The sequence below is a fragment of the Lates calcarifer genome, linkage group LG1, assembly GCF_001640805.2.
Source record: "Lates calcarifer isolate ASB-BC8 linkage group LG1, TLL_Latcal_v3, whole genome shotgun sequence".
NCBI lineage: Eukaryota > Metazoa > Chordata > Actinopteri > Centropomidae > Lates > Lates calcarifer.
In genome coordinates this window covers 2,632,984-2,654,742 of record NC_066833.1, presented here as the reverse complement: position 1 = coordinate 2,654,742, position 21,759 = coordinate 2,632,984, and the positions used below count along the sequence as shown (strand labels likewise).

General features: G+C 42.5%; 1 protein-coding gene across 1 annotated transcript in view; it reads left to right on the top strand.

Moving 5' to 3' along the window:
• caska (calcium/calmodulin-dependent serine protein kinase a) overlaps positions 1-21,759 on the top strand; it is a 122,418-nt gene that overhangs the window by 89,339 nt on the left and 11,320 nt on the right. The window contains 8 exon segments of the mRNA XM_051076040.1: positions 4,401-4,478; positions 9,011-9,091; positions 14,202-14,390; positions 14,508-14,586; positions 16,054-16,139; positions 16,861-16,929; positions 19,759-19,827; positions 20,643-20,678. Of these exon segments, the coding sequence (XP_050931997.1) occupies positions 4,401-4,478; positions 9,011-9,091; positions 14,202-14,390; positions 14,508-14,586; positions 16,054-16,139; positions 16,861-16,929; positions 19,759-19,827; positions 20,643-20,678 (687 nt within the window).

Sequence of the window (21,759 nt, the reverse complement as noted above, 5' to 3'; positions counted from 1 at the left end):
AGGCCCTCCCAGTTGCTGGAGACTGAATAGGTTAAAGTGGGCTTCAGGACACGTAGATCTGCCAAGTGTGTGTGTGCAGCAGTGTCAGTGGGAGCCTGGAGCTGCAGATGTCTCTTTTTCAGCCTCAGTTTCACACCCCTGCTCTGAGAGGAGGGGGAGGAGGGTGGGGGGTGTCAGAAAGCGACAGAAGAGTGCAGCCCAGCCTCAGACCGTGAAGGAACAATGGTTTCTATTGTGGGGCCTTCGTGCCATTCACAGCGAGCGCAGCCTCCATCACTATCTGTGCCTGTGTCTGAAACTAGCCTCCACACACACACCACTGAAACACACAGAGGAAACCAGAAATCCTGTAGGCACTGAGCGGATGGAGCCGTCTGCCTCAGATAACTTGTGTCTCGTTTGCACTCTGTCGGCTGCTTTTTTCTGACAAACCACTTACCGTCTCCTGGGTGAGTGTGTTTTCTTCCCGTTTTTCTCTCTGATGTGTTTGCAAGAAGAGCGTTTTGTCAAGAGATGCCTCAAGCTAATTTAAAGTCAGCCCAGCATCCCCCCGTGTGTGTTTTTGGCGTTTGACATGTATAATGAGGCGCTTTAGTCAAGTGCATTTGTATCTTTTCCCTCATGTTCTAGTTTCCGAAGCTCCTCAGGCTTCTTTAGTTAAAAAGAGGCAGGGTAATAAGTTGCCCTCAAGGAAATTATGTCTGAATCTACTTGTCACTAATAGGAAATCAAGATATCATACTGTTTCTCATCTTAGAATGAGACTTGCTACTTCATTGTTGTGGCTGTTGGCACATAACAACCGCAACCACAGAGGTGTAATGTAGTCATGCTTGTGCGACAAATGTGCTTTTCTCTGCACGTCTGACCTGTAAATATTAAAGTTTATTTATCACATATGCAGTTTGTTCAGATGTGGGCTGCAGAATCTGTGCATCTTTTAGTTTGTTTTCAAATAGAACCACACAGGTCAGCTCAAGTCTGTTTCACTTTCAACAAAAGCACAAGGACAAGGGTGCAGTAAACATGTATGTAAACATGTATATATGCTCAGTAGCTGCAGGCGACACTCGCTCACACTGAGTATGATTCAACCCTCAGGCTTTCTGCTTTGTTTCACTATTCTTTTAACGACTTCCTGATGAGTGTGTTAAGTTTGTCTTTCTGAGAGAGTTTGTTCATGAAGGTGGGGGGGTGCAGATGCACACCTGAGAGGTGTGTTTTCTGCGTATTGTCACTGTAGTCGTTTCAGATGTTAACCCACTGCATCCTGTTCCTCCTCTGCACTGCTCATTAGCTGTTGTGTTAACAGAAATACACGTTTTCATACAGACATGTACCCACAGGCTCTTTTATTTGTCTTCCCTCCCTCTGTCTGCTGGACCTCGTCAGTCCAGCTTTCAGGTCAAACCCGTGTCTCCTCGTCTGTCTGGATGGCCTCTTAGAGAATTACACAAATGGATCACTAAACAGAAATATACCAAATGTGTTTTACAATTAACGCATTAACTGTGTTAGCTGATGATTTGAATATGTTTTTCCAGTGCATCACAGCTGTAATAGAAACCACAGTGGTTCATTCTTGTAGAACTTTTCCTAAAAACAACACTAACAATCCACATGTATCTTTGATATGAAGATTTTATTAGAAGGTCTTTGTTTATGTCAAAAACATGTGCACAGAACATTCAGACACCATGACATAATTATCCATGACTGGAAAAGCAAATAAGCTGTGTGATTCTCCAGATACTAACATCCAAACATTGGACCTGATTTCATGTGCACTGAGTTATGTATAAAATATGTTGAAGGCATCCAGTATATTGTACATTTAAACATGAGCCTCTTCTGCCAGTGATGCTGACTCAGGTGTCATCATGTGACCTAAGTTCAGGATGTTACTCAGTAATAACAGATACTCATATATGAAGGAAATCATAACCCTTATCTCTGTTTTGTCTGGTGAGAGGACGCCCAGTAATGAACCACTAAACACATCAGTGTACTTCAAACTAATCACTTAACATATCATAGAGGAGTCTGAAACTCCCCTTGATGGCAGTTTTTAGGGGCCCACCTAACACAGTGACTGACCAGGTGTACATGGGGAGAAAATTAGCAGAATCGATACTCCTCTCTCTCAAAGCTAACACTTTGCTCATTCTTCACTCAGCAACTTTCTTTTTCGTGCGCACAACCAAGCACAAAAGCACAAATTTGCCTTTGATAATGGTCATCAGCATCAGAATGATTGATTTTGTTTTAATATGAATTCAGTTTACTCTGTGAGAGAGGCAGAGGTAAGGTGCACCAGAAAACTACTCCCCTTCACCTCCAGTGACAGTGAAAGGTGTCAGTTTTATGTAATGTTCCTGTTATGATGTTAATATGACCATCAACAAATCTCTTCCTTGTCTGTTTTTGTTGGGAACTGTGCATGTGGAAGGTGTGTGGCTGCTCTAACCTGTTAATATGGACTCTGAAATAAGTAGCAAAATGCTCAGTGTCCGCCATGTGTTCAGCACCTTGTTTCAGCTGTTGCTGTCTAACAACATGTTGTACGGTGTAGTTTCTCTGAAAACCAGCAGTGTTTTGCTGTCAAATACTCCAATGTAGATAATGCAATTGACAATATATTTTTAATAATTTTGTTGTTGCTGCTATTTATACCCCACGATGATGTCCACCAGCACACGTCCAGTGCTGCTGTTGTTGTTAGCGTGAGAGTGGAAGCAGAGGAATGTTGGGTCTTTGAGTTGCATTGAACTGTCTGGCACAAAAGCTGTGTTTGTCTGTGACTCTCAGTGTTTCTCTGTGTGAATGTTTGTGTGTGTGCACATTATGCATGACTCCCTGCGTACGTACAGTGCAGCAGGTTGAACTAAAGAAAAACAGGTTGCTCATCAAACATCACTTTTTCTTTGAATATGAATATGATAATAGTTGTTTTAATTGACCAAGGCTGTCTGCATCTTTTCAGAAAGCTGAGCTCTGCTTTGATTTGCGCGTACAGCTGCTGCCTTTATTTAGACTGTGTTTCAGGGCCATTTTGTCTACAAACATACAACCTCTTAAATAACACCCACAGTTGTCTCTGACTGGGCTTATACAAGCCGGTCTAGTCAGTGCAGTTTATTAGTCAGCTGGGATTCTTGCTAACAGAGCCCTTGTGTCTGTTGTCCTTCGTTCAGAGTGATGAAAGAACAGTTCCTTTTTGTTAACAGTTAGATGTTAAGGAAAAAGAATAAAACAGAAAAAGCGGTTCTGACGCTCTAAACCAAATAGAGTGAGAGAGCTGAAGAGAATTGGAGAATAAATCAGGCTTGTTGCTTTGTTTTTTAACCACATTTCCACTTGACTTTTTAAAGTAATAAATTGCTTATATCAGATTATGTTTCCACACAGCCAAAGAGTCATTGTGGTTAACACAGTTTACAGTAAACAGAAATTTTCAAGTGAAATTTCTCGGGAAAGAAGATGGAATTCTGCTGCTGCTTACGCTCCAGTGATCCTCTGAGTATGAAAACAAACCAATCAGATTTAGACAATACGTTTTTAGGATATCTGTATAGGTCATCAACACTTTGCAGGGTTGTTTGGGCTTGTCCACCTCCGTCTGCTTTTCTTTTGTTTGGTTCTGTTTTTATCTCTGTTATCGGTACACACCTGTAAAAAACCTTCACCTCTCACCTCACCATCGCTGTAAATAAACTTAAATCAAGTTATTAAAAAGCAGGAGATAATAAGCAGATCCTCATGGTAAAAGGCAGGACATTAAATAAAACAATCAGACCTGGGACAAAACAACATATTTTCAAATTATTATGTTTTTTTTCTATTTTTCATCAGTTTTTAATAATGAAAAGAATCATCTGTAACTAATAAATAAAACATTCATTTATTCATGTATTTGACCTGTGTTTGCTGGGTGAGCAGTTTGTTCAACAGGTCTCTATTCTGACTGGATTTGTAAATCTGTTATCTACTTTGGCCTCATGCAGCTACAAAGCTTCCTCTAAGATAATCATAACAATAAAAAAAACAGGCATCTTTGTGTTGCTTTAGCATCATCTTTCATGAAAAAACATCAGATAGAGTGAAATAAAATAAAGTGACATTCCTTGATCAGACTGATCTAAATCAAAAGTTCTTCTACGGCAGCTTTTGTATGTGAATGTTTATTATTATTATTATTATTCTTTTTCTTTTTTTTTTATAGAAAGACACTCAGTTAGCCCGTCTATACATCAGCCGAGCAGCCGAGTTTTACATGATCTGACAAACTCAGTCAGCCGTTAAAGACGTGGTATTGATCATGTTGACGTCAGTGTGGAAGGTCTTTTGTGTTGCTCTGCTCACAGTTTCACTGTCTGACTGATTCTTATCTTTTGTTTCAGCTTTATGATAAAATCAACACCAAGTCGTCCCCACAGATCAGAAACCCCCCGAGTGATGCAGTGCAGAGAGCCAAAGAGGTGAGTCAAACACACACTCACTGTCACACTAATCTCCACTTTGCATAGACACGAAAATAACACACAGCTGTATTACCAGAGCAGATCTGCTTCATCTTTGTCTTGTTCCTCTTCCTGTCATGTGACAACAGTGAATTTGATTGAAACCTTTCTCTTGAACAACCTCACACCTTCTGTCAGTGCTCAGGCTGCATTAATCCCTCTGAAGCTCTTAACTCTTCACTGCTGTCAATCATTCTGCTCACCTGCTGTCTATCACTGTTTGCTTTAATGTCTTTGTCACCTGGAGGAAGCCGACATCAGACTAAGCAGTTAATAATAATCATAATAATGATAACTCAGTTATTTAGATCCAGTTTTTGAGATCAACCTCAGTGACCTCTTGAGGTTTATTTTGAGGATCTGTGCTGTGAGTGCAGCACGCTGGATGTTCACACAGAGCTGTTTAATAAAAATCTCAGGCTTCTGTGTTTGACCTTCCTCATTAGAGATACTGCTGGATGTAGCACACACACACACACACACTCCCCAACAGTGTATTTGTTGGCTGTTAGTATGGTTTTCCTTTCTTATGGAGAGTTGCATTCTGGTCTCCTGGGTCTGACCTCGGCTGTGATGAATTCACACACACATTGTTAGTTTGGGTTTATGTGTTTACCTCTCCCACGAGCAGGAAAGAGTGTGTGTGAGGGGAAACATGGTTCAGTGGTGTGTGTGCCATGAGTGTATTTGTGTGTGCTTGCTACACAAAACACAGCCGTGTTTGCATTGCATGTGTTGATGTGGGAGCAATTAAAAAAAAGTCTGGACTGTGAGGGAGTGGATGAGGTCTGGCGTCTTAAATCCCAGCGCTGTTAAGACAGGGAAAGCCATTTAGGGAAGCGGAGCTCTGTTTTATGTGGCTTTGGTTCATGTCAAAGAGACCTGGTTAATTAACACAACTCTGTTACACTGTGTCCGAGACGTTCACGTCTTGGTCGTACAGTGTGGTTCACATTTTCCTACTTAATGGATCAAGAGTCGAGGATGGAGCCACAACAGATGCAGCACTGTCTGCTCGGGTGTGATGGAGTGAAACAGCATTTTAGTCCCATAGTTACAGACTTTCTTTTATTAGTTTTCTCCACAGAGAATCAAGCTTTACACACACTCCACTACACTAAACTCAGACCAGAGCCATACTGTGTTTTTCAGGCATCAGAGTAGAGAGTTGCTGTTTTCAAACACAGCAATAAAATCATTTTGTCAGCTTTTTATACCAAAGAAAGTAATCATATCTACCTCTGAGCTCCCAGCAGACGGTGGATGATAGAGGAAATGAACACAATCTCTGAGATGTGGGAATACACAAAGTAAAATGCTTTACGGGAAGTTTCTTCAAAGATGTTGATTGGATTAAAACTTTTTGCCTGTGATGGTGGAAAATTGTGTCCACTCTGCCGATAAATGAGTTTATCAGTTGTTACACTGGCAGGAAGCTCTTATTACTTCTTCCAGTTTATAATTGCGTCATAATGTTGTGAAGAAATAATCCAGACACACGTGACTTACAGACCTACTTTGATCATGATGTTTGCATTAAATCTATACTAACCAGGAACTGAGACAGTTGAGAATAGCCTGACAGTATTTTAAGAGAAAAACTTAAATCTGTATTCACAATCTTCTCCTGCCATTAGGAGTTTGAATCAAAAAGACAAGTCTGAAAAAGTGTTGATTGTCTTTCCTTTTTAGTCCAAGTAAACTTTAAACAAGTACAATTCTGAGATGCTGTGGGAATACTGGCCCATAACAGCTTCAATACAGTTTCACCTCAAATTAACTCATCATTCAATCTCAGTGGTGCCTTCAGGGACCAATTCCACACCCCGCCCTGCGTTTCTACTGATTCACCCCAAAATGCTTTGAACTAATCAGACTGCAGCTTCTCATGGACTCTTGTGGGTCTCTGGTCTAACAGAGCAGTGATAAGGTGCTTCAAACCTCCAACAAAGCTTTTTCTCTCCTGACTGCACTAATACACCTTCTTCCTTTTTTCCGAACCTTTTCCAGCTGAACACGTTGTTAGTGTTCAGACTAATCTTTCTTGGGAGAGACATTTTCACTTTGGCTGTAGATACTAATCTCACAACCCCTCCCCTGATTCACAGTCCGTTTAAATTGGCTGACATTGATCAAAGGTGGGGGGGCAGAGTTTCACTGACCTTCATCACTGACCTTTAAACTTTCACCTGTGAGCTCTCTGGGACGAGGACAGTCGACAGCCTGTGTAACTCTTCTTCCTGTGTCTTCCTCCACTTAAAGAGCTCCTCCCAAGACGAAGCAAGTGGCGCTTTGAAACATCTGGAATATGTAAGACCTCACCACACTACTGCCATGTTCACAATACTAATGAGTAGAGCATAAGGCCAAGTTAGTTGGTGTGGCTTTTAAAGTCTTAAGGTATTGGAGGTTTGGACTGAGGAGAAGTGAAATTAAGAAAAACTGCTTCCTTTCAGTCATATCTAATTTCAGCTACTGACAAAAGCAATATAATAAGTTGGTTCAGATTGGAGCGGACTGAGGGCCTGATCGGATCAGGAAGCATCTTGTTTGCTGCTCACGTGTCCTGGACCCTTCGTGTCTTAGATGCTTGGAACGTCTCATTTTTACAACCCACAAAAAGCCTCTGACTGATCAGGGACGACAGGTAGAGCGGAGATGTGCCACTCAGCGCCAAAATGTCTGAACAGTCCAATGGTCAGCAGTGGAAAGTGACTTATTTAAACTGTTTAAACTCCTACAGACTAAAATGGCTCCTTTTAAGTCTTAAGAAGCAAAAGTCACCTCTGAGTTATGCATTAATTTAAGGTAATGTAGGTTAAAATAATCTACTTAAGTTCTGATTATTCATTCCTGGACAACATTAAAACTCTGACAGTGATGCTAACTGTGATAACTGAGTGTGGATTAGATACTTTGTTGTATTGTCAGACTTCAGAGATATCTTTGTGAGAACTGAGAACAGAGCAACATTGTTTAACCAGGTTTAATTATCCAAATCATATTATGATGCATGATTGTGTTCCTTTCGATAAATTGTCCTAGTTTGACCTTGACGATGGCCTAGTAGCCTGCAACCTTCCACCATTTTAGGCTACATAATATTTTTATGAATATGATTTCAGAGATGAAACAGCCGTTCCTCTGAAAATCATTTCCTGTCCTGATCCATGTTATATTCTGTTCTTGATACATCCTTTGTTTTCTAATCTGGACCAGTTTCTTGATTTAATCCAAGAGGTTAGGTGGTGTAGAAATGCAGGAAATTTGTTTCAAACTACAGTTTCACCTTTCCATGGTTGCTCCCCCCATGTTAAACCAGGTGCCGATGCTCGCTCCTCATTGACCCCTGACCCCTTGCAGACGGGCACACGGACACACAGACACCATGGACGCATAGTTTTCCTTATTATCCTTTTTTCAAGTGTGCTTGGAGGAGCACCTGCACAGTGTGTGTCCTCGTAGGAGGGACTGACACAACAGATTAGACGGAAGAACTAGAGGGTGACATGGGAGTGGATTTCCACCCGTCCCTGCCCACTCCCATAAAAGTAATCCTGTCCTGTCCCAATCCCAGAAGAATCGCTCTGTCCCCTCCCGTTCCTGTGTTGTGTTTTTTGGCTGGTCTGCCAGGGTGAATGGCAGATCGCTCTCATTGACTCCTCCAACATGGCTGCACCGTGCGTCTTCACCCTCATAATAACATATTGTTTATTCATCCATTCAAAACTTGACTATTGTGATTATTACTCCCATCCCAGTCATGTGATGAGCAGTGAAATTGATTCCCATCACTTTGGGATCCCATGGGAATCACATGACCCACAGGATTCCTGAAAAATGTCAGCTTCTGACAGGGACGCCCACACAGATTCTCATGGAGATTCATCCGACCGCCTGTGAGTGCTGCTCGGCTGCTGGTGTATTGCAGCATGTGGTTTTGATATGCCACTGAGTGCAGGCTCCTGCGTGTAACATGTGACTATTACAGTTTACAGATAATGAATAGCTGTTTGTACACACACACACACACACACACATATAAACTACACACCCTGCTGATTGACAGGTACACTCGAGGAAAAGAGTGTATCACAGCTCCTCAGTGTAGGTTTCAGTCCTGCTCACACAGACACCCACCCTCCACCCGCCTGCAGAGGCCTCACCTCTACAATGCCACATTCACCAGTCAGGCGCAACATAACTGGAGCTGACATCAAACCACGTCACGTCAAAAGGGCAGGAGGAGGAAGGCCTGGGGGGGGGGAATCCTTGACCGGATTCCTTGACTTGTTGAGTGGCCTCTGGAGTTGGTCTCACATTGGCTGTGAAGCTGTAGGAGGTGGAGTCAGGGAAAGTTTGAGGGGGATTGTGAGGTTGTCGGGTCACTCTCGTTACGCTGTCCGTTGGTGCTCAGGTGTGAGTGTGTTTGGATATGTGATCTTTCACCAAACTCTTGACACCGCTGTATATCTCTCCACGTCTTTCAGGTACTGGAAGAGATCTCCTGCTACCCAGAGAACCACGAAGCTAAAGAACTCAGACGGATACTGACCCAGCCACATTTCATGGTGAGTCCAAAAACACACACACACACACACACACACACACATCTCCGTCATACTTCTCAGACAGGTGCAGGAGGCCTCTTATCAAACACTGAATCCCTGTATCTCTGTGCTTTACATACATTTTACTGGACGATCCAACTTCCTCTGCCTTCACTCTGTGTGAGGTTAGAGAGCTGCAGAGAGAGAGAGAGAGAGAGAGAAGAGACATGAGTCTGAGTCAGTCGCAGCTTTATTTTCTACATCATGCTCCTTTCACTTAACCCAAAGCAATATTAATGTGGAAACAGATATACTTGGTTCTGGTATTTGTTTGACATTTAAATTCACCTTTTGAACTTAACATGTCTCTGAACAGGGTTAATCCAGTCAAGAGAAAGTCATTTGAGGGCTGTCAGCAGCCTCCCCCTGCTAATCCTATCACATTAATGCACCTGATCTGCCTCTGATCAATGGTCTGCTCAATATCAAGTAGACAGACCATCAGAGGGGGGGGCAGTGTGATGTAAGGGAGGGGATACGTTGAACAAAAGGAGACAAAGGAAAAAAAAACTGCATCAAATGAGAAAAGGTCGGTCAACAAGATGGATGTTAGGAGAGGGAGCGGGCTGTGAAGGGGGGAATGAAGGTGGAGGTGTGGATGGAGGTCAGTAAGGCGTGTCTGATGTGATGTGCTGTGTCGGGTCAGAGGCCTGGCTCCCTCGTCGCGCTACGAGAGCGCCAGGTGACAGAGGGAGGGCGGAAAAGAGGCACCATCGTGTTTTACATTCCTCTGAGTTCAAGTGAGACGGCGTTTCATCAGATTTGAATAGTTTCATGGTCCCAGTGTTTTCATTGGAATAAAAACTTTATACCCATTAAGGATTTTTTCCCCACAAATGAATTTCTGGCATTTTTTCCAACCGATACGAAGATAGAATCCACTCATGTCTTACAGTAAACTTGTAGCTGGAGCTGAGAAGGCTCAGCTGAGCGTATCACCTGAGCGTAAACATGAAACCAAGAGACCACTGATGTAGTGAAGAGATGAACAGTGCACAGGGAAAACAAATCCATTGTCCTTGTTGCAGTTCAGAAGTTTTTGTGGTTTCTTGTGGGTTATTTTCCTTTGGTAAGAAAGCAAACAGAGAACGAGGAGAGGCTCCTGCTGCCTCGCTTGCTCTGGTTAAAAAAGAAAAAGAAAAATACATACATGTGTATATATAGACTGTCCCAGACGCATGCTGCTCTGCCTACTGCTCCCATGTCACTTAATTACAGGGAATCTGCTGGTCTTGACTAAATTCATTTCCCTCAAAAAAACACTTAAGATATCAAAAAGTCTTACATTTCGTTCACAGAGCTCTTGCTCCTGTAATAATTTTTCTCTCCTGCCGTAGACAAACATGTTACTTATGAGTGGTGGTTGGGAGACAGTTGTTAGGAAACTCACATTAACAAGTCAGTTATTATTTTCATTTATTTTTATTGGTTAATTCATCCATCAATATCCTGCCACTTATCTGGGTTCATTTAAAGATGCGTCATGGGACATTGAACCCACCACGCCTCCTATATAAGACCCCATGACTGAAATACACACAAATAACAACAGCTACAAACAACATGGCTGTGCCTCTCTGGTTGTTTTCATCTTTTAACTGAGCTCTGTAACTTTGGTTTTGGTCCATCGGGTCCACCTGAACCCTCTAGAGCCCAGCCCCTGGTCCCATTGGCCTGTTTAGTAATCCACACGTGGGTCCATATCATGTTAATTAATTAATCATATTACTAGGAGTTACACAGCTGGAAATTACTGACAAAAATGTGATAAAAATTACAATAGATACAATAGATGAACATACTTAATAAATGATTGTAGGTCTGGTTTGACTGTGGAAAAGATTTTGAATCACATTATAATTTCTGTTTTATTCTTGCAGTCATAGTGGGTGGTGGTTGTACTGGACAGCATTCTACTGAAATGTGTTTCATGTTTGTAAATGTGTTGAGCAGAACATTAGAAACACCTCTCAGTATAATACTGAACAGAATTACCTCTGTACAGGCAGAATGTATGGCTGAGCTGTTGCATCAGATTAATAATAACTTGTTAAAGTGAGTAAATAAAAAATAAAATAACTAGTAAAAGAAAATACTTAAATCTAAATCTAGTTGAAATAATGAAAACATCTAGAATAAAAACTCCTACATGGTGTTTGTCAGGAAACAGATCTGTTAGTTAATTAGTTGGTAAAATGTAGAGGTGTTTTTGAATTAGTAAAGAGCAGGTAGCTGTTCCCCCTGCTTCTAATCTTTATGCTAACACACACACACATACACACACACACACAGCTGCACGATGACTTTTTCTTTTGCTCAGCTGTACCAAAAATAGGATCTGTGTAAATTTATATGATCTTGTTTATGATTTGAACACACAGGCCAGAAACTACAACAAAGTTTGTCTCTTCAGAGAACTGAAGTGAGGAATCAGTTAATCTGAAGATCTTCAACCTCTCATGCTGTTTTTATTATCTCACTCTCTTTCTTATCTTTGCTTTTTGCTTTTTTTCTTTACTTTTGCTTTCTCGTACTCACTCCAGCACACCCACAGAGCATGGAGGGGTTAGTTAACCTCTTCACCCTGCCCTCATTAGGGCACAGTCACACACACACTTGCACGATCTTAACTTCCTGTATGTCTTGGAACATGAAGTTTCTTTTTGTGTGTGATGTAGTTTGACATGAGAGTTAGAGACTCTGCCACTACCTTCATGTCGCTGCCTCTCTGATCTGCTCTCCCTCCTTGGCTCTGTGTGTGTGTGTGTGTGTGTGTGTGTGTCGCTGAGGGAAGACAGTGACAGGTTTCCCCTTTGTTGAGGTTTGATTGCTGTCTTCTGAAGTTCAGACCGGTTTGTTAAAGTGCCACTCAGGGGGCTTCTGCAGCTGTCAGAAGTAGAGTCGAACACTGTGGGTGTGAGGCACCGGCGGGTTTTTCCAGCTACACAAGACGCGCTGCTTTAACTCAGACAGACAGAGGGGGCTGCAGACTAAAGGCACCTGAGGAAAACGGGGAATACCTTAAACTATGACGGAGAAGAGAGGCAGACGGTGTTGTGATGTAAATCCCTCCTGCTCTGTTAGTGGTCTGACTGGAGAGTGATGTCTTGCTCTCTGTGTAGCTTGACTGCCATAAAATACTCAAAATGTACTTTGAGTATCTCAAAAATAATTATCACAAAAAAAATCCCACAATTACAATTACAGGTTTCAATCACTGTATCTGCTTTGTATTTGAGTCAGTCATAATCGCTTTTCACTGCTCGCTATCGTGCTACAGCACTATGGTCACATAGCAGACACACATTGATAGAAATATAAATATGAGTCAGACATCTGTATAATTTGAGGAGACTGCAGTGAAGATCTCACAAAACATCAGTGCTTTGGGTTTCTGAAGCTGATTTATGTATGTCTGTAGAAGATGCAGCGACCTGTGCAGATGAGGATGGGACACATCACAATCCTTTTCCACCAGTTTGAAAAGGAAACAGAAAGACAGAATCTGTGCAGCAGTCACACTTACAGCCAGGCTCGATAACTGGCCTCAGCAGCAACGCCTGCCTCTCTCTCCAGTCAGAGTTCACATTAAAGTAAATACAACTGCCAGTAGCAGTGTGTAAATATATGTAGCATAACGTTGTTGCTCATCACAGGATATAATAGGTTGTTGTGAATGACCCGATAGCTGAATGGTTAGTGTGTGTGTGGCGCGAGGGCCTCAGTGCTCTGAGCAGTGAGTCCCCGGTTCGACCTTTACTGCACGTCACTCCTGCTACTCTCTCTCCCCATTTCCTGTCTCTCTTTACTGTCCTATCACATAAAGGCCAAAATAACTTAAAAAACAAACACTTGTTGCTGTTGCCTTGTTGAGGCTTAAAAACACATTAATCAACATGAAAAAAAGACAAGTTGTTGTATGGTCCAGTTCCATTTTGGATCCAGTTTCCGGTAAAATACTTGTTAACTTGTTACTCGGTAACGTCAGCAGCTCACCTAAGATGTTTTTAAGCTGTAATTAGTTCAAATTAATTAAATAACTTGTCCAGTGAAACTTTAATCTGTCGGTTAATGAGCTCGCTCCAAGATTGTCTGTGAGTGAAAAGACACATCACTCTGTAACATCTCTCTACCACCACCAGTGAACTGTGTTTTTGTAGTTCAACAGAGACTGTGCATCAGATCGATATGTGGAGCTCATTAAGCCCAGAGTTGTGTTTTGGATCAAGTGAAGAATCAGCTGTAAAAGTCAGCGTGTTGTGTCAGAACAATCAATATTTCAGCTCCTCTGCCGCTCAGCTCATTTTCAGGTCGGAGCTACGGGTTGTCCACACTAATTAGGCTTCATTAATGTTAATGTTGATTCATTTAGTATCTACAACTAAAAACTGCACTATTTCTGCCTTCTCACCCAACAACAGCTGATCACAGATCTGTAAAAATGGACCTTTGACTTGGAGACATTTATAATTTGCAAATGATAAAAAGCTCAACTTAAAGCAACAAAATGTAATGTCACTGAGCAGCAGCGCCCTCTGCAGCCACCATGCTTTTCATGTACAGAAAACAAACGACTGTGTAGTCCCACTCAACTGAAACACGGCCCAACACTGTATATTACCCATGATGCCCTTCTCCTTCTGGAGCAGGAAGTGTTGTGGCTGTAACAAACTCCAAACTCTGTCTCTGACTCTTGGTCTCTGCGTCAGTTTCCTGGATCTCAGAGATGAACTCTGGTTTTAATGACTCTAAGTCTCTTTAACTGATCTACAGTTCAGCATCAGTCTGAACTCTCTGGGTCTGATTCCAGCAGTTTGAGCTGCTGACTCTCACTCAGTCAGAGGGAGATGGAACCTGCTCAGGTACACAGAGCAACAGCAGGTGTTCAGGGAGCAGAGAGGGAACGACAGAGGACCACTCTCCCTCTCACACTGAACCATCACAGTGATCCTGAAGCTGAGATGTCGTTTGAATGAAATTCAAAAGGATTCGTAACAGTAGTGACCTCGGGGTAAGTCACTGTCCAGGCCTCATTCTGACTCATCCTAATGTTTTCCTTGTGTGACCACAGGCCTTGTTGCAGGCCCACGACGTGGTGGCCCACGAGGTTTACAGTGACGAGGCTCTGAGGGTGACCCCTCCACCCACCTCGCCCTACCTGAACGGAGACTCCCCAGAGAGCACCAACGGAGACATGGACCTGGAGAACGTCACCAGAGTCCGTCTGGTCCAGTTCCAGAAGAACACGGACGAGCCAATGGTTCACAGTTTCTACATGTTTAGACTGAGATGACTCTGGAGCTTTTTGTTAAGACCTCGTGTGCCGTCTCCTTCACTGATTCCAGATGCGTGTGTCTTTGTGTGTTAATCTGTGCAGGGCATCACGCTGAAGATGAACGACTCAAACCACTGCATCGTTGCAAGGATAATGCACGGAGGCATGATCCACAGACAAGGTACGCTTTCCATCCATGAGTACTTTATAAATATGACTCAGGTCGCTGAACTAAATGTGGACAGAGAAACGTGCTCAGTAAAATGTGTAATTTGCCGCCACAGGAGAGAGGAAGTCATGATTTCCTCTCAGTGTTATTAATTAAAACACAGCCTTGTCTGATAGCACACCTGAGATCACCTATTTTCAGTCTGACTGTTTCATGTATGCTCATCCACTACTGGTGTCAAATGATATCATTTTTCTGTCTTTATTAATACCTTTTTCACTGGAATATACAGGGCTCCTGCGGATCCTTCAAAAGTCTTAAAAGGCATTAAATGAATGAATCTAAGAATAGGACCTTAAAAAGTCTTAAAATGTCAAAAAAAAGTTTGTAGCATTTCATTTATTTATTTATTTTTGACATTTCATTTTTTAAATCTCAAAATTGATTTTTGTTATTGTAGAACTGGCCTTAAATTTTACTCTAATTCACCTAATCTAATTTGCCTGAAGCTGCAGGATCAATGATAAAGGACGACCGTGATTGTAAGACGGCTCTTTTCCAACATCTGACTTTGTTAGGACTTTGTTAGGTCCTGTTGCCTTCATCACTGAGGCCTTTTCTCTCATAGAGGAGAAACATGAAACAGTTTAAAACGTAGGTTACAGTTGGAATAAGAAGTCAAATATCACTGAATGAATAGTTTTATTTTGTTTATGTGACCCATCCCTCATGGAAATATTCAGACACATTAATCAACAATAAACCAACACTGTATGTAAACCCACCAGCATCGAACAGAACAATATACACACATCACACAGTCTACATGTAATGTCCCAGGAGGAGAAAATTAAATAAATACTTACACACAGCTCCACAACAATACAAGTATAAATGTAAGTAAATATATACCTCATATCACAGTGTACTGTATATGATTCAGTTCATTAATAAGTAGTCTGCTGTAGAAATATATCCCTCTTTATTCCAATCAAATCAGAATCTAAACTCTTTAAATCCAAGTTTGTCCTTTTTGGTTTTAGGCATTATAACCCAGGCCTGCTATTTAAACTCCTCCACCTCCTCAATTTCACTGTTATTATGAATATTCATTTAAATCTACATGAGGCAGAAGGAGGACAGGGATGTTTTGAGCCGTTACAGTAAAATGGAGAAACTTCCTTCATCTTCACATAGCGAGGAAACAAAAAGTAAAGAGACATTTCAGCAGCTGGTTTGTCTCTGCTCCTGTAGCTGAAGGTAACACATGGTGTGCTGTTTTATTGTGACTGAAGTGTTCAGCTAATTAATCCCCAGCTGATTTATCATGTGGTAAATAGATGCTTTTCTCTGCTATCGTTGTGATGGGGAAACAGAGCAACAAAGGGTAGTGAGATACAGTGCAGCTCTGTAAAGAGGAAAAAGCTTTGATGGCACATTGTTTTTCCCCCTCCTTTCTGTTCTCTGGTTTCCCTTCAGGGACGTTGCATGTCGGAGATGAGATCAGGGAGATCAATGGCATCAGTGTGGCCAACCAGACTGTCGAGCAGCTGCAGAAGATGCTGGTGAGTGTGTGTCTGGCTGTGTGTTAATGTGTTAAGGGGCTAGGCTGTATATGTGACTCCTTGGTACACATAGATCACCCACAAAGAATCTCCACTGGACTCTGAGATCCAAAGTTTGTTGTCAGAGCCTCATTGGCCAGCAACATTACACCTTCATGGCAACCATGACAGTCTGGACAGTAAACTGACCGCCATCTCACCCCTTAAAATGAGGACCAGGGATTAGACACTGCACACTGTGGTGTCACTGAGTTTCACCTCTTCATAAATGTCACCACACGTCAGCGTTACAGCGTCCTCGGAGATACCACCTGCTGCTTGTGATTTTCCCAGACATGATTCTGATGCTGGTGGAGAGAGAGCGAAGACGATACGATGGACATTAAGAAAGACTCTCAGTCGTCTTCAGTTACAAAGCATTTCCTCAGTGACTTGTTTGGGCTGTGAAGAATATCTATCACCGTTTCCTAGAGCCCACAGGGACCTTGTTAAATGTCTCGTTTTGTACAACCAAAAAAACCCCAAAATATCTCCTAGACAATCAAACATTTGACATTTGATTTAAATAATTAACAGATTATTAAAACAGCTGCAGATTCTTTTTGCTGTCAGTTGCTGCAGCTCTAATCTCCACTGAACTGTGTCTGTCAGCGAAATGTCACATGCTGAACTGAAGATAAGATGAAGCTCACAATGTGTGTGTTTGTGTGTGTGTCCACAGAGGGAGATGCGAGGCAGCATCACCTTCAAAATAGTGCCAAGTTACCGGACGCAGGGCTCCTCGTGCGAGGTAACACCTCCTCCTCTTCCTCTTCCTCCCCTCTTCACTGCTGACTGTGAGCTCCTGATCTGGTTACTAACTGCTCGCCTGGTTACTGAGCGTGTGTGTGTGACTGCGTGTGTGTGTGTGTATGTGTGTGTGTGTGTGTGTGTGTGTGTGTGGTGTGTGTGTGTGTGTGTGTGTGTGTGTGTTCTGCTGTGTTTTGCTGGGGCTGGGTCAGATATTCAGCACACCAATTTCACAACCAAGATACCGGAACCACCCCCCACCCCCACCCTCTCCCCTTTCTGGTCCAGGAATGAGCCACACCTCTCTGTGTGATCCCATCCTGCTCCTGCCCACAGACCAACAACTACACCTGGATACGCACACACATTACAGGGGTGGACAAAATAATAGAAACGCCGTACAGTTCGGTATCTGTACAGTCAATACGGCTCAAGTTCATCATGTTTGCCTTTTGTTAAAGGAGCTGTAATCAGTATTTTATGTGATGAAAATGTGACAGTGTGAAAGTTGGTGCTCATAGAATGAACTTTTTATTAGATTTATCAGCTGATACTGCAGCTCCGCTCGGTTTTACAGCGCTTCATAGGGAGGTTCAGCTGTTTGTTTTTAGCTATTTGAACCACAGCTTTACCATTCTGGTTCACTCTCACTGCCTCACCGCAGCTGTTTTCAGAGACTGTCCACTACCTGCTGAGCAGCAAACAGCAGACAGACTCAGTCAGAGAGCAGCTGGTGAACACAGTGCAGCATTTAACAGCTGAAGAGCCAGAGATTTCCCTCAGGAGGTGGTGGAGACCAAAAGCAGAGCTGAAAGAGGGACTCTGGACACAAACACCACTCCACATGAATGATCATGTTGCTCTGTAACTGCTGGATGTAGAAATGAGCTATTAACTGTTTGCCAACTACTTAATTCCACTGCCCCCAAGTGGCCAAAAAAATCACAGGTTTAACAACCGATGCATTTACTAACAGTGCCGATTTACTTAATGCATCAAAATAAACGCTCATAAATCACATGGACATGTACACATCAGGTTAAAGCTGCACTTTGATATTAACAGTGGATCAAATGACAACTTTTTAATTTGTTGCATAAAAATATCCAGTATTACTGTTATAAACAGACGTCATTACCTGTCATTCCTCCACTGGTTACATCGAAGGCTTAAACTGTCAAAATATATCATCATTGCAGAGCTTTTTGATTTTCTTATAAAACAATATGTCTGTTATTTTGTCCACTGTCTGTTTAAACAGTTCTCACACAGAGACAAAGATGATTTACGCTCTAACACCTTCTACCCCAAACACACGGATAAACATGGACGACCAAAAGACTTGGAATGCAGTCATGACGTGGCCCTCAGTGTTGACTGACAGGAGCGTCAGCTGTTCTTCATTAATCTGTCACATTCTGACATGAAAAATGGCAACAACAACAAAAAAGTGTAAAAAGAGATAAACAAAGATGAGTGTGTGTGAAGTGACGATTACCTAAAAATTGTGGAAAGTAGAGGATTCATGGAGTGCTGGGCTAACCATTTACCATATAGTTAGTATAGTATAGTAAGTCAGATCTTTTATATCACATTAAATCTACTGTCAGCTGCTCAATTTATCATTTATAGTGTAGTAGTTTTTATTTAGATAGCTCTTCTCAAGCAAAGAGAACAAAGAGCCTGCCCTTAAGAAAAGAAGTAAAAATCACAACATAAAAACAATAGACAATAAAAAACCAGAAAAACAGTATCAGCATACCAGAGCTAAATGGAGAGCAGTAAATTCAACTTTTTATTGCCCCTGGTCATGAACTCTGGAGCAGCTAAAATCCAGTGAACCCATCTGATCTTAGAGGCCTTTTGGGGCTGTTTTAATCCGGCTGTTGGTCATGTAAAACCTTGTATGTAATTAGTTATATTATTTTAAAATGGATTAAAAAAAGACCAGTGTAGAGAATCTAAAACAGGGACGTCGTGGTTGTTGTGGTTGTTCTTTATTTAGGCTAAAACTCAGCTAAGACTCAGCTACACAACAGAACTTTTATTGTGAAAAACCACAGCCCTACTTTTATTTTTGCCTTTTTAGCTCAGGACAGGAAAAAGACGAGTAAATATAACTCCATACATGACAAACTTATATTTTTCATCATGAAAAGAATTTAGAATTACCACTGTATACAGCAAAGTGATTTGTCATTTCACTTCAGAGTTTTTTCATTTATTTGTTTTGGTTGCTTATTATTTCTTTTCTGCTCATAATTGAGATTTAGTCAGAATTTATTTCTAAATCTTAACATTTCAGTTGCCATCTCATCCTCTCCAGTTAAAACTAAGTAGTTAGATTCATTATCTCATGAATCATTCCATCAAACCGCTCATTTCAGTTTTGATTTCAGCTCTTTTGGTCCTCCAGCACAGAGCGGCTGCTCTGTGAGCACACAGATGTTTAGTCTTTGAGCCGTGACAGTCTGTGTTAGTGATGACCTCATGGTCTCGGCTGCTCGGATCGGCAGCTCATGTTAGCGTATCGCCCCCCTGTGGTGATGTAAGGACGTGCAGGCTAGAGGACTGCTGATGATGATGTCTCTCATGTCCTGTTGACGCATTTCATTACGTCAACGCTGTGGTGGGTCTCTATTGTGTTCTACAGATTTACCCTCTCCATCGCCTGCAGTCGCTGCCCAGAAATGTGTGCAACTGTGTGTGTGTGTGTGTGTGTGTGTGTGTGTGTGTGGTGTGTGTGTGTGTGTGTGTGTGGTGTGTGTGTGGTGTGCGGCGCGTGTGTGCGTGGTGGCTATGCGCTGCTGACTTGTGTGTCTTATTTCAGAAAGAGTCCCCCACCACCTCCAGGCAGTCCCCTGCCAATGGCCACTCCAGCATTAACAGTTCTATCTTGGTAAGGACCCCCTCCCTCCCCTCCCCAGAAAAACCCCACAGACAGACCCACAACCACCTCTCTCTGCTCTCTCCCCCTCTCTGCTGCGTCTCATCTGTCACATTGATGTGTCATGGTACTTTTACGTGTCCGTGTCTCTCCGTCACTCGACCCGTTTGTCCATGTAGACGTCCATTTATCGCGGGGTTGTGTTTCTTTCTGTTTTGGTTCTGAGCTGTGACTGTGACAGTAGCAGCAGCAGTAGAATTAGCAGTAGGCGGGTCGGACTGCACCGTAGACCTCCTGAGTCGATCCCGTGTCGTACTCCCTGTTCATCTGTTTGAGCCAAAGGCCCCCGTGTCCGATATCTCAGTTAACAAATTGGTGTGCCTCATAAAGCCTGCTATGTGCTGTGCCTCACTGCTGACACAACACACTCGGCCTCCCGCAGTCACCGTGCTACAGGGGGACACACACTCTCTGCTTTACACTAAGCCTGACCGGGTCCTGCAGTTCCTTTGTCCTCTGCGCCGAGGCTCCAGACAGACACTGTGGTCGTGCTGATGCTGCAGCTGCTTTGCTTGCTCTGTGCTTGCTTGGTTGCTCCACAGCTAGATCTACTTTAACAGATGAGAATTACTCTCTTCTCTTTTCCACTTCTCCTCTCTCTTGTCTTTCTTTTTGTTGTTGTTTTGTGTTTGGAAGAACAGTAGCTAGACTGCAGATGAATGTGCGTGCATGGTTTAAGTTTCTCGTGTTTTCAAACAGTTGTTTTAGTTTAATATCTCTATCTTGTTTAACCACGTCTCTCTGTCATCGATGGTTTACTCCCACAGGACCTGCCTTCCACCATTCAGCCCAAGGGTCGACAGGTGAATAAAAGTCTCTTCCTCACTCACCTGCACTCACCTGCTCCTTACACTGTACAATGCTTGCACCACCCACCCCCGGCCCCCCCTTTATACAGAAGTGTGTGTGATTTCTCTCCAACCCTCTTTTCTGCTTCACCAGACTGGCTGCTCACTGAGGTCTGACCTCTTTTTAAACTATTAAAGAAGAGAGATTGGATTTAGAGCCCACTCCAAAATGCTTTGAATTTAAATTCTATAATTTACTCCACAATAGTCTGCAGCTGTCCAGCTTTTATCAGAACAGAAAGAGGAGCAGACAGAATGCAGCTTTGTTCGGAGAGTGTTTTGGAAAGTTAGAGGAAAACAGTCAGGACTGTATTAACACAGACGAATCAGTCTGTCTGTGTGTATTTGATTGGTAAAGGAGGCCACAGATCCAGACCAGTTGTGTCACCAACAACACACACGTCTTTGTGATCCCTGTCTCCTCACCTGTACTCTCTAACAGCTCCCCCTCCACAGAAAATACACATCAAATTATAGATCACAAACTGTGATCAGACAGCGGCGGTCACTGCGGTCAGTGGGTGAAATTATCCTGCACCACTTCTGCAGTTCATCATTTTTTTAGAGGTCTTCACAAGTCCAATATTACTGAGCTCATCTGACACAGAGCCCACACTCATTTTCCACAACTCAGTGTGCATATCAGGAAATTAATTGATGAAAAAGAGACCTGATCCACAGGGGACCCGGGCAGAGCCAGATTTTAAGTGACTCCAGCGACTTTTTGGACAGACCATAACTCCTCTCCAGTCCCCAGTACCTCCTCCTCTAGCTCAAGGTCTGAGGACAGAGGCTGTTGTAATGCTGTACACAGCGTTAAGCCCTTTGAGACAAATTTGTGATATTGGGCTGTAAAAATATAACAGTGACTTGAGTTGAGTGGAGAACAACGGCACAGGCAGTGAATGTATGTACCTAACATCCAGTTTACAAGAGTGAGTTTATTCCCGAGTTTGAATCATCTTTATTCACGATAAACAGTGAACGAAACAATTACATCCACTGAAATCAGTGGTAACACTTGTCAGAACCAGAT